Source organism: Monodelphis domestica, chromosome 1 (assembly GCF_027887165.1).
Source record: "Monodelphis domestica isolate mMonDom1 chromosome 1, mMonDom1.pri, whole genome shotgun sequence".
Classification (NCBI taxonomy): domain Eukaryota; kingdom Metazoa; phylum Chordata; class Mammalia; order Didelphimorphia; family Didelphidae; genus Monodelphis; species Monodelphis domestica.
Window position 1 is genome coordinate 427,360,938 of NC_077227.1, and position 13,530 is coordinate 427,374,467.

At 36.0% G+C, this 13,530-nt stretch overlaps 1 protein-coding gene across 5 annotated transcripts in view; it reads right to left on the bottom strand.

Moving 5' to 3' along the window:
* Positions 1 to 13,530, bottom strand: part of MAPKAP1 (MAPK associated protein 1) — a 370,977-nt gene that overhangs the window by 163,836 nt on the left and 193,611 nt on the right. For all 5 annotated transcript variants that reach the window (XM_001365912.4, XM_056812154.1, XM_056812155.1 and 2 more), the window contains one exon: positions 12,705 to 12,877. In XM_001365912.4, the coding sequence (XP_001365949.1) occupies positions 12,705 to 12,877 (173 nt within the window). The remainder of the gene's footprint in view (positions 1 to 12,704; positions 12,878 to 13,530) is intronic.

Consider the following 13,530-nt stretch of genomic DNA (forward strand, 5'->3'; position numbering starts at 1 on the left):
GGCATGTTGAATTCTGGCTAATCTGCTAATTAGCTACATGATCTTGAGCAGGATACTTCCCTTCTCTGAAGATCCAGAAACAGATGTTCTCTAATATCTCTTATAACATTCTATCTCCTAATATACTGTGCCTTAAAGTACCTTTCAACAAGGAAGAAAAAAAAAGGAAGGAAGAGAAAGAGGGAGGAATTTATTAAGCACCTGCTTTGTACAGGCAATGTACTAGGCCTTTTAAAAATATCATCTCATTTGATTTTCAGTATAAACATGTATAAGTTCAAGAAAACTAATTCATTTCTCTGGACTCATGATGTCACTGCATTAATCAAAGTCCTAAATTCTTAAAATATGCATAATAATATTTTTACTTATTTATGGATATTCAAACATAAATTAATGAGAAATTTTATTTTGGATACCAAATATATTTATACACTACAATAGAAAAGAATATGGTTACGGAAATAGAAATGTGATTGTTTTACAATTATTTACTTAGATGGTTGTTGAATACAAAGATTTTAACAACTGTCACTGGCAGGTCTGAAGTATTGATAGAAAAATACTTAGGGAGGAACTTACTTCTAAAAGAATATATCTTTAAACTTTCCTCACTAAGGAAATGAATGGACCCAAGAGGGATAATCAAAATTCAGCTGTATTTAGGTCTAATATTTGTTTTTATGTTTGCTATCAGCAAACTTTTCACAATACATTTCCAGAAATTTCAAACTACTGAGGTCATCTTTTCTAAACCATAGCCAAAGCAGCAATTACCTTTTATGAGGCACCCTGTGAAGGTAACTGGATGACCACTATAAATTGTATTACAGTATGACTTCTTTTCATTTAAGTTTTAGACTAGATAGCTGCTAAGGTCTCTTTCATCTCTCAAATTTTTTGATTCTGTGAAAGATGAAAACAAAACAATCCTTGCCCCAAGTAACTTAGATAAGAGAAGACAATACACAAAAATAGATGTTGGGTCTGGATGACATCATGGACAGGATGGATTAGAGCAATGTTTTCTGCTTATAATTAGACTAAAAGTAATGCTACTGATAATAGGAGTTAATATTTATATTTGCAAACTTCTTTACATTCAACATCTCATTTGACAAAATATATCTGTTTTTGTTTTTATTTAAAAACCTCATATCCTTCTAGTTGCCACTGCCTCCACATAGGAGTTTTTAGTAACTCAGGCAGCTTGGAAGAATGAGAACCATAAGTGTGAGGAACAATATCCTTGAAAGAGAGAAACATGGATGCAGGTGTGTGGAGGGAAAAATAAATACTCATGTGGAAGCACATAAAGATGGTTGCATTATCATTGTATTTGTCTGATTGCTGGCTAGATAAGATGAAAATCTTGCCTATGAGAAGCAAGCCATCCAAAAGTAGAATGCTAGGTTCCAGTGTGGTGGAGATACTTATTAAATTGGGATGAAGAGGCCACAGATGGGACACTGTTACTGACAATGATAGTTTTTATTTATTTATTTTTTTAGGATGATGGCAGATATCAGCTTCTCATGCAATCTACTGAAATATCTATTTTGCAGGCAATTATTTTCAGATTACTAATTGGAAGAATAAATACTGAAGCTAAAGCTCAGATAATTTGGTCATATAAGAAGAAGACAGGAGTCATAGGTAAAGACCTATGATGCTGGAAAAGACTGAAAGGAAAAGGAGAATGGGACAGCAGAGGATGAGATAGAGTATTATGGAAGCAATGAAAACAATCTTGGACAGATTTTGTAAGTTAGTGGAGGATAGAAGAATCTGGTATGCTAGTGTCTATAGGGCCATGAATAATTAAGACAATATTGAATGAACAACACCATCATCTTAGTTTACTAAGTCTTCTCGTTTAATTCCTGTCCAGACAACTACCAGGGACCCTATTTGTAGGACAGGCAATACAGTAAAGTGCAAAGATAACTAGAAGTCAAGAGAACAGGATTCAAATCTCAACTTCCATATATATATTTATGATTTAGTCTGCAAATCACTGAACTCATCTGAGTTCCAATGGTCTTTCCTATACAATGGAGAGCCTAATTCTCATACCATCTTCATCCAAGGGTTGATGACGATGGTGGTGATGATGATGATACTAACAACAGTTAGCATGTCCAAAAAACATTAAATTTTGCAAGGTACTTTAAAAGTGTTATCACATATAATCCTCACAATATCCCAATGAGAGGAATGCTAATGTCATCTACATTTTACCGATAAGCAAACTAAAGCTGAGACAATTTAAGTGACTTTCTTGGATCAGCGAATTAAACAGCTACTAAATATCTTCAGGAAAGATTTGAATTCCATACTCTGCATTATCTAGTTATACCGAAATTGGCGTCATTGTGGAGAAAGTATGAAACTGAAAGTGCTATATTTGTGAAGTATTGAGATTATAAGTGACTTTTTAAGGAGCAATTAAATAAAAAAAACAGTTGGTGACAATGTTACAATGAATACTAAAAAGCATGATTTATCACTGATAACTTGCTGAAAGAATTGACGATACGTAGCTAAATGTATAAGCAAAAGAAAGGACAGAGGAAGAGAGGATGAGGCATTCAATAAAAAAGAATACTTTAAAGATCCATGATCTCCTCAGTATGGGAGCACCACTGATGTGGATCAGAATATACTTCACATGTGGGAGTAAACTGTTCTGGCTGCCTGGTTAGAATAATCTGTCCCATGATAATCCTGGCTACAGAGATGAGTTTCTCCTAATCCAGGGTTGTAATATCCTAAGTACACACAATGTAATCTCTTTTTCTAGATGGGTGCCTTAAACTCTCCTAGGCTATTAGGGTCTACCAAAAGGAACATACATTTTGTTGAGAGGTATCACAGAAAAATTCCAGCAGATCCCCTTTCTATAGAATTTTCCTTAATATAACCCTGGGAAGTAAATAAATAGTAAAAGAAATATTACTATTTTCCATAGGAATAAAAGGTGATTTATTAGGAAAATGACTTTCTTTAAGTCAATGGTTAAGAATTCAGACCAGCGCTGTGCAGAGTCAAGAGGGCTACATAGAGGCAGTGAAAGTTCAGACCTCTGAAAACCCTTCCTCACTGATTAAAAATCAAATGCTCCTAGGGGACTGAAAATCAAATCTAACAAGACAGAGCTAAGGAACACTCTTGCTGGACTCAACTAAAAATGGTACCTGCCCCAAAAATCCTGAATTTGAGAACACTCTGATTTAAAGGGAAAGAAAATGAAGGTCCCAAGACCTTCCCCCATCCACAGTATTGAGCCTCCAGCAGTGGCTGGAATCTCTGGGCACTCAAGGGTGCTGCTCTGGAGGGCAAACCGGTGCCAGGTTCAGAGCGCTGAACAAAGGCAGAGGGGAGGCACTTACAGATGAAGCACAGAGTGGGCAGCCCAGTTGCAGCAGCAGAGACACTACATATCCCCAAAACCTTTGCTGAGGTTTTGGCCTCAGGGCATATCCAGTTCTCTTAGGTCAACTCATCTGGGCTTAATCTCATCAAGCCTTCTGGGAAGCTCAAACTCCAAAACCCCTCCCCCACAGACCACTCTGAGTGCCTTGTTAAGGTCCAAGGGTGAAGGATGACAGAAAAGCCCAAATATACAGATACAGCACACAATGAGTGGAGCAAGAGTGCAGGCAACCACAAGGTGAAAAGTAGTGGCAAATATGAACAAATAGCAGAAAAAGAAAAAAAAATACAATCGACAGCTTCTAGCCAGTTAATGAACAAAGAGCAAATGTAACAGATGAAAATCAAGGAACAGCAAGCAAAAACACAGAAACTCCAGCGAATTGGACATAGGTGTTGGAAGAACTCAAAATACAATTCAAAACACAATTCAGAGAGGCTGAAGACAACTGGGAAAATAACTTAAAAGCAAGAGAAGTCAGCTGGAAAAAGAGGCACTTGAACTAAAACAAACAAAAAAAAAATGCTGTCTTATAAGCCAAAATTAATCACCTGGAAATTGAGGCAAAAAGATGAAAGATGAGGCAAAGAAGAGAAAAGATGACATCCAAAGAAAATGAGAACAGAAGGAGGATGACCAAAAAGCCAGAGATGAAAATTCAGACTTTAAAATCCAGAATACAAAAATCAGAAGCAAGAGACCTCAAAAGGAAGCATGAAACTATAAAACAAAACCAGCTGTGTATTTCCCAGCAATTTGATTTCCACTCCTAGTCCTGCCCTTTCTTCTTTCAGTATTTCATGTTACACCAGTTTTTTGTTTTTAATCAGGCCCCCTAATTCCCACCCTTATTTTACTTCCCCTTCTACCGCCCTCCCTTCTTATTCTCCTCTTATTTTCTTTATAGTCTTTTTAAACCCCTCCCACCCTCTACTCCCTTGTATTGCTTCTCTTCCCACCAGTCCATTTGTAACCCTTCTACTTCTTTATAGGGTACAAATCAGTTCTCTGTCCCAATGTATTTGATTGTCCTTCCCTCTTTGAGTCAATTTCAATGCATGTGAGAATTGAGTATTTCCTATCTCCAACCTCTTTACCCTTCTAGTGTATTGTTGTTCTCCCCTCTTCCTGCCATGTACTGCTCTGTGACATATAAATTTACCCCATTTTGTTAAGTTTGTTTATTGTTTTTTGTTTTGTTTTCTTTCCCCCCTTTCTTAATTATCTTTTGATGATTCTCTTGAGTTCTGTGTTTGGGCATCAAATTTTCCATTCTGTTCTGGTCTTTTCTTCACAAATGCTTGGAATTCTTTCATTTTATTATTATATGAACATTATTCCTTGGTTATAAGAATCATATTACTTCCCTCCCTAACATCCCACCACCCTTCCTGAAGCTGAAGCACAATTTCATTGTGTATTACATGTGTCCTTGATCAGAACCTATTTCCCTGTTGTTGGTGTTTTCTTTAGGATGTTCACTTAGAATCTACATTCCCAACCATATCCCGTCAACCCACATATTCAAGCACTTGTTTTTCTTCTGTGTTCCTACTCGAACACTTTTTCCTCTGATTGTAGATAGTATTTTTGCTCATAGATCCCTCCAAGTTGTTCAGGATCACCGCATTGGTGCTAATGGAGAAGTCCATTATATTTGATTGTACCACAGTGTATAGGCCTCTGTGTACAATATTCTCCTGGTTCTGCTTCTCTCACTCTGCATCAATTCCTGGAGTTCATTCCAATTCACATGGAATTCCTCCACTTTATTATTCTTTTGAGCACAATAGTATTCCATCACCAACATATACCACAATTTGTTCAGCCATTCCCCAAATGAAGGTCATTCCCTCATTTTCCAATTTTTTGCCACCACAAAAAAGGCAGCTATTAATATTCTTGTACGAGTTTTTTCCTTATTATCTCTCTGGGATACAAACCCAGCAGTGCTATGGCTGGATCAAAGGGCAGGCAGTCTTTTAGGGCCCTTTGAGCATAGTTCCAAATTGCCTGCCAGAATGGTTGGATTAATTAACAACTCCACCAACAGAGCATTAATGTCCCAACTTTGCCACATCCCCTTGAACATTCATTACTGTCCATTGCTGTCATGTTAGCCAATCAGATAGGTGTTAGTTGATACCTCAGAGTTGCTTTGATTTGCATCTCTCTAATTATAAGAGATTTAGAACACTTTTTCATGTGCTTGTTAATAATTTTTATTTATTAAACTGAAAATTGCCTATTCATGTCACCTGCCCATTTATCAACTGGAGAATGGCTGGATTTTTTTTACATTTAGATTAGCATTTTATAAATTTAAGTAATTAGACCTTTGAAAACTGTCTGTACAAACAAAACCAATGCAATCAAAATTAGAAGGGAAGCAACCAATTGAGAAAAAAATCTTCACAACAAAAACCTTTGATAAAGGTCTAATTACTCAAATTTATAAAGAGCTACAAAAGTTGCACAAAAAAAAACAAGCCATTCTCCAATTGATCAATGAAGAAGAGGCATGAATAGGTAATTTTCAGTTAAGGAAATCAAAACTATTAATAAGCCCATGAAAATGTGTTCTAAATCTCTTATAATCAGAGAGATGCAAATCAAAACAACTCTGAAGTATCACCTCACACCTAATAGATTGGCTAACATGACAGCATTAGAAAGTAATGAAAGCTGGAGGGGATGTGGCAAAGTTGGAACATTAATGCACTGCTGGTTGAGTTGTGAATTGATCCATCCTTTCTGGAGGGCAATTTGGAACTATGCTCCAAGGGTGCTGAAAGACTGTCTGCCCTTTGATCCAGCCATAGCACTGCTGGGTTTGTATCCCAAGGTGATAATAAGGAAAAAGACATGTACAAAAATATTCATTGCTGTGCTCTTTGTGGAGGCAAAAAATTGGAAAATGAGGGGATGCCCTTCAATTGGTAAAGGGCTGAACACAATATGTTGGTTATGGAATACTATTGTGCTCAAAGAAATAATAAACTGGATGAATTCCAAGTGAACTGGAATGACCTCCAGGAATTGACCCAGAGTGAAAGGAGCAGAACCAGGAGAACATCATATACAGAGTGATACACTGTGGTACAATCGAATGTAATGAACATCTCCATTACTGGAAATGCAGTGATCCTGAACAACTTGGAGGGATCTACGAAGAAGAACACTATCCACATTCAGAGGAAAAACTGTGGGAGTAGAAACAACAAAGAAAAACAACTTCTTGATTACATGGGTTCGAAGGGGATATGACTGGGGATGTAGACTCTGGGTGAACATCCTAGTGCAAACATCAACATAGAAATAGGTTCTGATCAAGGACACATGTAATACCCAGTGAAATTGCTCATCGTCTACAGGAAGGGTTGGGGAGTGGGGGGAGGGAAATAATATGATTCTTGTAACCAAAGAATTAATGTTCTAAATTGAGTAATAAAAAATAAAATAAAAAGAATTAGGACCAGGACTCAAAGACATATTTTTAGATTCAGTGAGAGGGGGTTCTTACCACCTGACAAATTCATCCAAATCAAGTGGGGAAGTACATAATGGTTAAGAAAGTATTATGAGTAGATGAAAAGGATCCTCAAAAGAATTTATGAACACATCATTTCAGTATTTACTTCCAAAAATTCAGATCATAAGTGCAATCATATTTGCCAAATCTATAGAAAACTGTCCTCTCCTATCAAAAGTTCACCACAGAGAATCAACCTAACAAATTGAAGGCCTTCCTCAATTTATCATGACATTAGAAAGGTACTTATGAAGTATTTTAGTGGTTCACCTGCCATTCCTTTATCTTGCCACATAGTCAGCCCATCTCATCTTCCTATTACACAGTTTCTTAACAGGGTCTTTTACTTCAGTTCTTTAGAATTCTTCCTCGGTTATATGTTGTAGCCTGCTTACATCTATCTCTAATTTTTTCACTGCCATTTATGTGATGCTCATTTTATGTTCTTCAAAGGCAATTATGTTTTACTGTTATAATGTAAAAGCAGTAGAATGTTAATATTGAAAAGGTGAACTTTTGTTTTTGTGGAAACAATAGTCATTCAGTTTAAGAGCTTTTTCAATTTCCCCAAAGCTATACAGCCTATCTCTTGTTCAGTGTTGGATCCAATTTGTTGTATAGCTATACTGTCTGTTCCAGACACACATATTATTGAACAAGTTCTATGTGGTAATGATCCAAATGCATACTGAAATCTAGGAGTAGACTTTCTTATTCCACTTGGACATATGTATTTGGTAGGTTATGCCAAACTTCTCTTAGTAATCATGGATGTTCTCAGCAGAACATTACCCATCAATAAGTGTATATGGAAGACCTCACTATTCACAAAGAATCCATCTTTGAACTCAACTTCTCACTAGATTACACTAATCCTAATGTCTAGTAAATAAATATCTATTATTTTATATATCATCTGTTATTAATTTTAGAAGGTCATTGAACAGGACTATATTTCCCACAGAATCTTACATTATTTTGATGCACATCTGGGAGAAACCTTGTAAAAAAAAAAAAGGCCAAGAAAGCATCAGCTTTTTCTACCAAATCAAATGTTGTTTGTTTTCCTAATCAAGGAATGAACAAGAGATCTTAGATGTTCTATATCTTTCAATTAGTTGTGAAATGGTAAAGATCTGGCCAACTACTGATCATTACTTAAGAAGGCCTGATTTTTTCCTATTAATAACCCATATCAAAGATAACTTCAATTCCTACATAGAGATATTCATAAAGAATTTGTATAAATAGGAAAATATAAATATAGACCAGTAGTTACTGACAATCTGTTAGTTGTTTTTTAGAGAGAATTAATAAGATCCAAGATATTTTACCCCCTTTGGTATATTCCCATCCTTTATGTTCCTTGTATATTGGTCCCTCAACACCTTCACAATGAAATCATCTCAAGCCCAGATTGCCTCTCTATATACTTTGCCTGATTTGTGTCCATTTCATATCTTTAATCACTTTCATGACATTTCTACTTACATGATAAGCCTTGTGGAACTATAACACCAAAAGGAAATCAGCCAGATAAGAAAATAAAACTAGAGAACTATCTTCACAAAAGTTAGTGTCATTAAGCAACAAAAACTCAAGAATGTTAAGGACATCCAAGAAAACGTTCCTGGTAAATAACTGAAATATTCTGGAATTAAGTGTTTTAACATCAAAACCTATTTTATACAATTTGGGCTCTGTTCTTAGACACTCAAAAATAAAACTGAGAATTCCACAAAAATTAGGATGCTGATAAAAGTTGGCAACATTTAAGTATGAGGTAAAATGAGAGGTTATGGAAATTATAAATTAGTTTTGATGGGCAGGTGATTCTTGGTTATAGCACCAGTTCTCTTGCCTACTGGAATATCATATCCAAGCCTTGTGGTCCTTCAGTATGGAAGCTGCAAGATCCTATGTAATCCTGATTAGGGCTCCATGATATCTGAATTGTTTCTTTATGGCTGCATGCAGCATTTTCTCCTTGGTCTGGAAGCTCTTGAACTTATATGTAATATTCCTAAGAGTTCTCATTTGGGGATTTATTGCAAGAAGTGATCTGTGGATACTTTCAATGTCTATTTTGCCTTCGTATTCAAGAATATCAGGATAGTTTTCTTGGAAATTTCTTGCAATATGACATCTAGACTTTTTTCCTGGGGGGGTTGTGGGGGGGAAAGGTTCATGACTTTTAGGTAGTCCAATAATTCTCAAATTGCCTTTCCTGGATCTATTTTCAAGATCAGTTTTGTTTTTCATTTTTATTTTTTCAAAGAGAAATTTCATGTTTTCACCTATTTTTTTCAATCTGTTAATTCTGCTTTATTACTACTTGATGTCTTGTGAAATCATTAGCTTCTACTTGCCCAATTCTAGTCGTTAAAGAATGATTTTCATCCATGATCTTTTGATTCAACTTTTCCACTTGGCCTATTCTACTTTTCATCACTGGACTTTTTGGCCTGTTCTTTCTATAGGTCAATTCCAGTTTTTAATCTGCTTATTACTTTGTTTGATTTCTGTGTCTCTCTTTCCATCTGACCGATGTTGACGTTGGACACAGAGACTGATACATTGTGGCACAATTGAATGTAATGGACTTCTCTACTAGCAGCAATGCAACGATCCAGGAGAATTCAGAGAGACTTAGGAGAAAGAACATTATCCATTATCTAGATAAAGAACTTTGGGAGTAGGAACACAGAAAGAAAACATTTGCTTGATTACATGGTTCAATGGGGATGATTAGGGATGTAGATTCTAAATGATCACTCTATTGCAAATATTAATAATATGGAAATAGGTCTTGATTAATGATACATGTAAATCCCAGTGGAACTGCTCGTTGACTACAGGAGGGGGGAGGGAGGAGGTAAGGGAAAGAACAAGTATCATGTAACCATAAAAAATATTCTTAATTAATTAAGATTTAAAACATATAAATGGATTTTAACAGATATTATTTTCTTTTGGCATTACTTTCATCTCTTTTCCCCACTTTTCTTCCCATTTTCCTTCTATCTGTCTTACTTGGTCCTTGATTTTCTTTTTTTGAGTTCTTCCAGAGTTTGTGACCAGTTTCCTTTTCTTTTTTGAGTCTGCATGTGTTTGCTTGTTTTTCACCCTCTACTGTTGCTTCTGTTTTTTGCTCTTTTGCTCCATAGAAGTTTCCCAGGGTCAGGAGCTTTGTTTGTTGCTGTTTACTCATTTTCCCACTTGACGACTAGGAGTCCTACACATTTCTGGCCATTTCTATGTTTGCTTCTGGATCCCTGGGTTTCCCCTTGAGGCTATCTATACAGTCTTATCAGAACCCCCAGTGAGCCCAGGGCTATCGAGCTCTGAACCTCCCCTTAAGGGCCTGGGATTTCTAGGGTTAGGTCTGTGGTGTTTTTTTCTTGGTGTGGCATGCTTTCCAGTGTCTTGCCCTGAGTCTATCTTTACTGCCACTGCTGCCATTGCTGCTACTGAAGAGACCCAAGTGAGTTCAGTGCTGTTGAGCTCTGAATCTCACTGCCAGGACCTGGAGCTACCAAACAGTAGGTCTACAGTGCTTTTTTATTAGTGTAGGCCATGTGCTAGAATTCTGAGGTTGCCCAGGTCCTATGTCTGGCATGATAGATTGGGCATAGGGTGGTCAGCCTGAAATATTCTTTGTACAGTTTTCCCCCCTCATATTGTTGAAATCTATTCTCTCTGCCTACATGTCACCTTGTGTTTAGTGGAAAAGTCCCCTCACTAAACCTACTTTGACTTCTGTCCTTTTGAGATACTTCTTAAAGATTGTTTTGGGAAGCTATTCATAGTAATTTCAAGATTTCCCTCCTACTATGCTGCTATCTTTGTTCCAGCAGGAAACTGTTTATAGAAGGAGTTCGTGGAAATAGTAACTCTATGGAAAGAGGTTTAAAGGAGTCAACATGGAAAGTGGACAGAAACCTGGAGTCAGGAGATGGGGTCAAATTGAGTTCTGCTAGTTAACACATGTTTAGCCTTAGGCATCTCGCTGGGCCTGAATCTTCACTTCCATAAAAATGAGCAATTTGTACTTTCAGTAGGGTGGTGGAAGAAACAAGTGCAGAATGCAGCATAAACTACCTAATAAGGAGACAATTTGACTTGATTTTTATTTACTTTAGCAGTGTTCAAGTCCATGGCTGTGTATGCCTGGAAAATGTCTACGATGGAAAAACAAAAGGTGTAGATAAAAATTAAAATGAGTGGGTTGATTTCAAGTATTTATACGGTTCATTCCAACTATAAAGATATAGCATCTTCCCTTTGAAATGGGAAATACCATTTAGTAAAAATGAGATAAAATATAAACTTATACTCCCCAAGATAATAAAATAACTAAAAGATTCTGAGTCTATTTTTTAACTACTATAGAAGATTAAAGATAAAATATGAAAAAATTGTAAAGGATGAGAAAGCATGTGGTGGGATGAGCTCTATCAATAACTGGAGTACCCAAAAGGATGAATTCAAGCTTTTTTGGAATACTGGTAATGTCATTGGAAAAACAACAACAACAACAACAACTAAAACCATTGTATTTACTGTCAAAATCTATAGCTCTTCAGGCAAATAATTTCTCCTCTATGGGCTTGACCTCTTAAAAAAAAAAAATAGGTGAGGCAGAGTAAAGCTTGGAACAGATCATCTCTAAGGTCTGGTTGAGCTTTAGCCCTATGATCCTAATAACTAAACTCCATTTGTCCATTCCAGGATGAATACAAATCTTAACAGTGAAACACCAGCACTATAAGTGAAAGGGAAAAGCTTTCGATGTGTTATACAGCTTTACTTTGTCTACACTTCTAACAAAGATTCCAAAGGCCTGGAACATGCTGCTCCTCTTTGTAAGCTGCATTAGACTTCTCCTACTCTTTACACCTGGAATGTTTCCCTCACCCTCAATCTCTATATGGTGAGAATCAAACTTCCTATATTGTACACAGTAACAACAACAGGAATAATCAAGTGTGAATGGCTTAGCTACTCCCAGCAATACAAGATCCAGGACATTTCTGAAGGACTTATGACAAAGAATGCCATCCATCTCCAGAAAAAAAAAACTTTTGGAGTCAGAAAGCAGATAAAAACATATTATTAATCAATTGTTTATTTGGCTTTACATTTGGGGGTTTTGATTTTTTAAGATTATTCACTTATAAAAATAAATGATATAGAAATGTGTTTTGTGTAATAATACATGTGTAACTCAGATTGAATTGCCTACAAGCATTACCTGGTCTGTAAAGCCTCCTAAATACTGTGATAATACTTAAGTATCTGAGTCTTATATACAAGAAACATGTAATGAATGTTGAAATGAAAACAAGTCGCTCACATCTATCTATGCACAATATTCTATATTTCACAATAAATTTTATATACATATATAACATCTCATTTAATGAAGTCTTGAAGAGTATAGTGACATTACAACAAAGTACATTTGCAATATATAAATCATGACAACATCAGTTTTTATAGTATTTTTAGGTTTTAAATGCCCTTTTCTCATGGCTACTATGGAAGGTAGATCATGCCTGTATGATTATTCTCTTCGTCTTACAGAGGTTAAAACTGAGCCTTAGAGAGGCTAAGTGACTTACATAGAGTGACACAATTAGTATTATATGTTAATAAAAACTTCTCTGGCTATTCAGAGTAGATAGATCAGAAGAAAGTTGGACAGAAAAGGGATGACAAAAAAAAAGTAATTACTTGAGCTTGGGTTCACGTCCTTCACTTGTATACTGCCAGCAGATGAGGCCGATGAGGTCATGCACCTTAGCATGTGCTATGGTCACAACTGTCATGGGTAGCAATCTGTCTTGACTTGTATGCAGTGGGAGGTAGACATCAATTTTTTTGGTTGCAGTGGTCCCTACGTGACCCTGTGGACAAAATATACCACATTAGACATATTTGCTAAAGCTAAGAATCATCTAACAATCACTCCCAACAGCACTTTTCAGCAACTACCAAAAAGTAGGTGGGTATTTTTTTTGTCATAGGTGAAAACATACTTGTGTTGAATATCCTGAAAAAACACACAATCTTTTCAAGGAAACATTTACATATAGACAGAAGAAAAAAAACCAGGACAGTTAGAAATCTATGAAGAACATATGTGTCCCAAAATTGAGGAATAGCTGAATAAAACTGTGGCATATCTGTACAATGGAATTTTATTGGATCATCAGTAATAGTCACTATAACCTTCTTCTCTGCTAGAATTGAATGATGAGAAACTGAATAAAGATAAATATAAAGGCTTACATTTGGACAGAAAAAAACCAATTCACAAGTGCATAATGAAAATTCAATATAAATCAACATTTGAATGGTAAAGCAAATGTGATTTTAAGCTACATTAAGAAATATTGAGTATATAACAACAGCATTGCCAAAACAAACAACTCTGACCAATGTAGGGATGAACCACAGTTCTAGAAGACTAATGAGCAAGAATGCTGCCAACTTCTTAACAAAGAAGTTATGGACACGAGGAGCAGAATGACGTTTTCATTTATGGTAAATAAAGAAA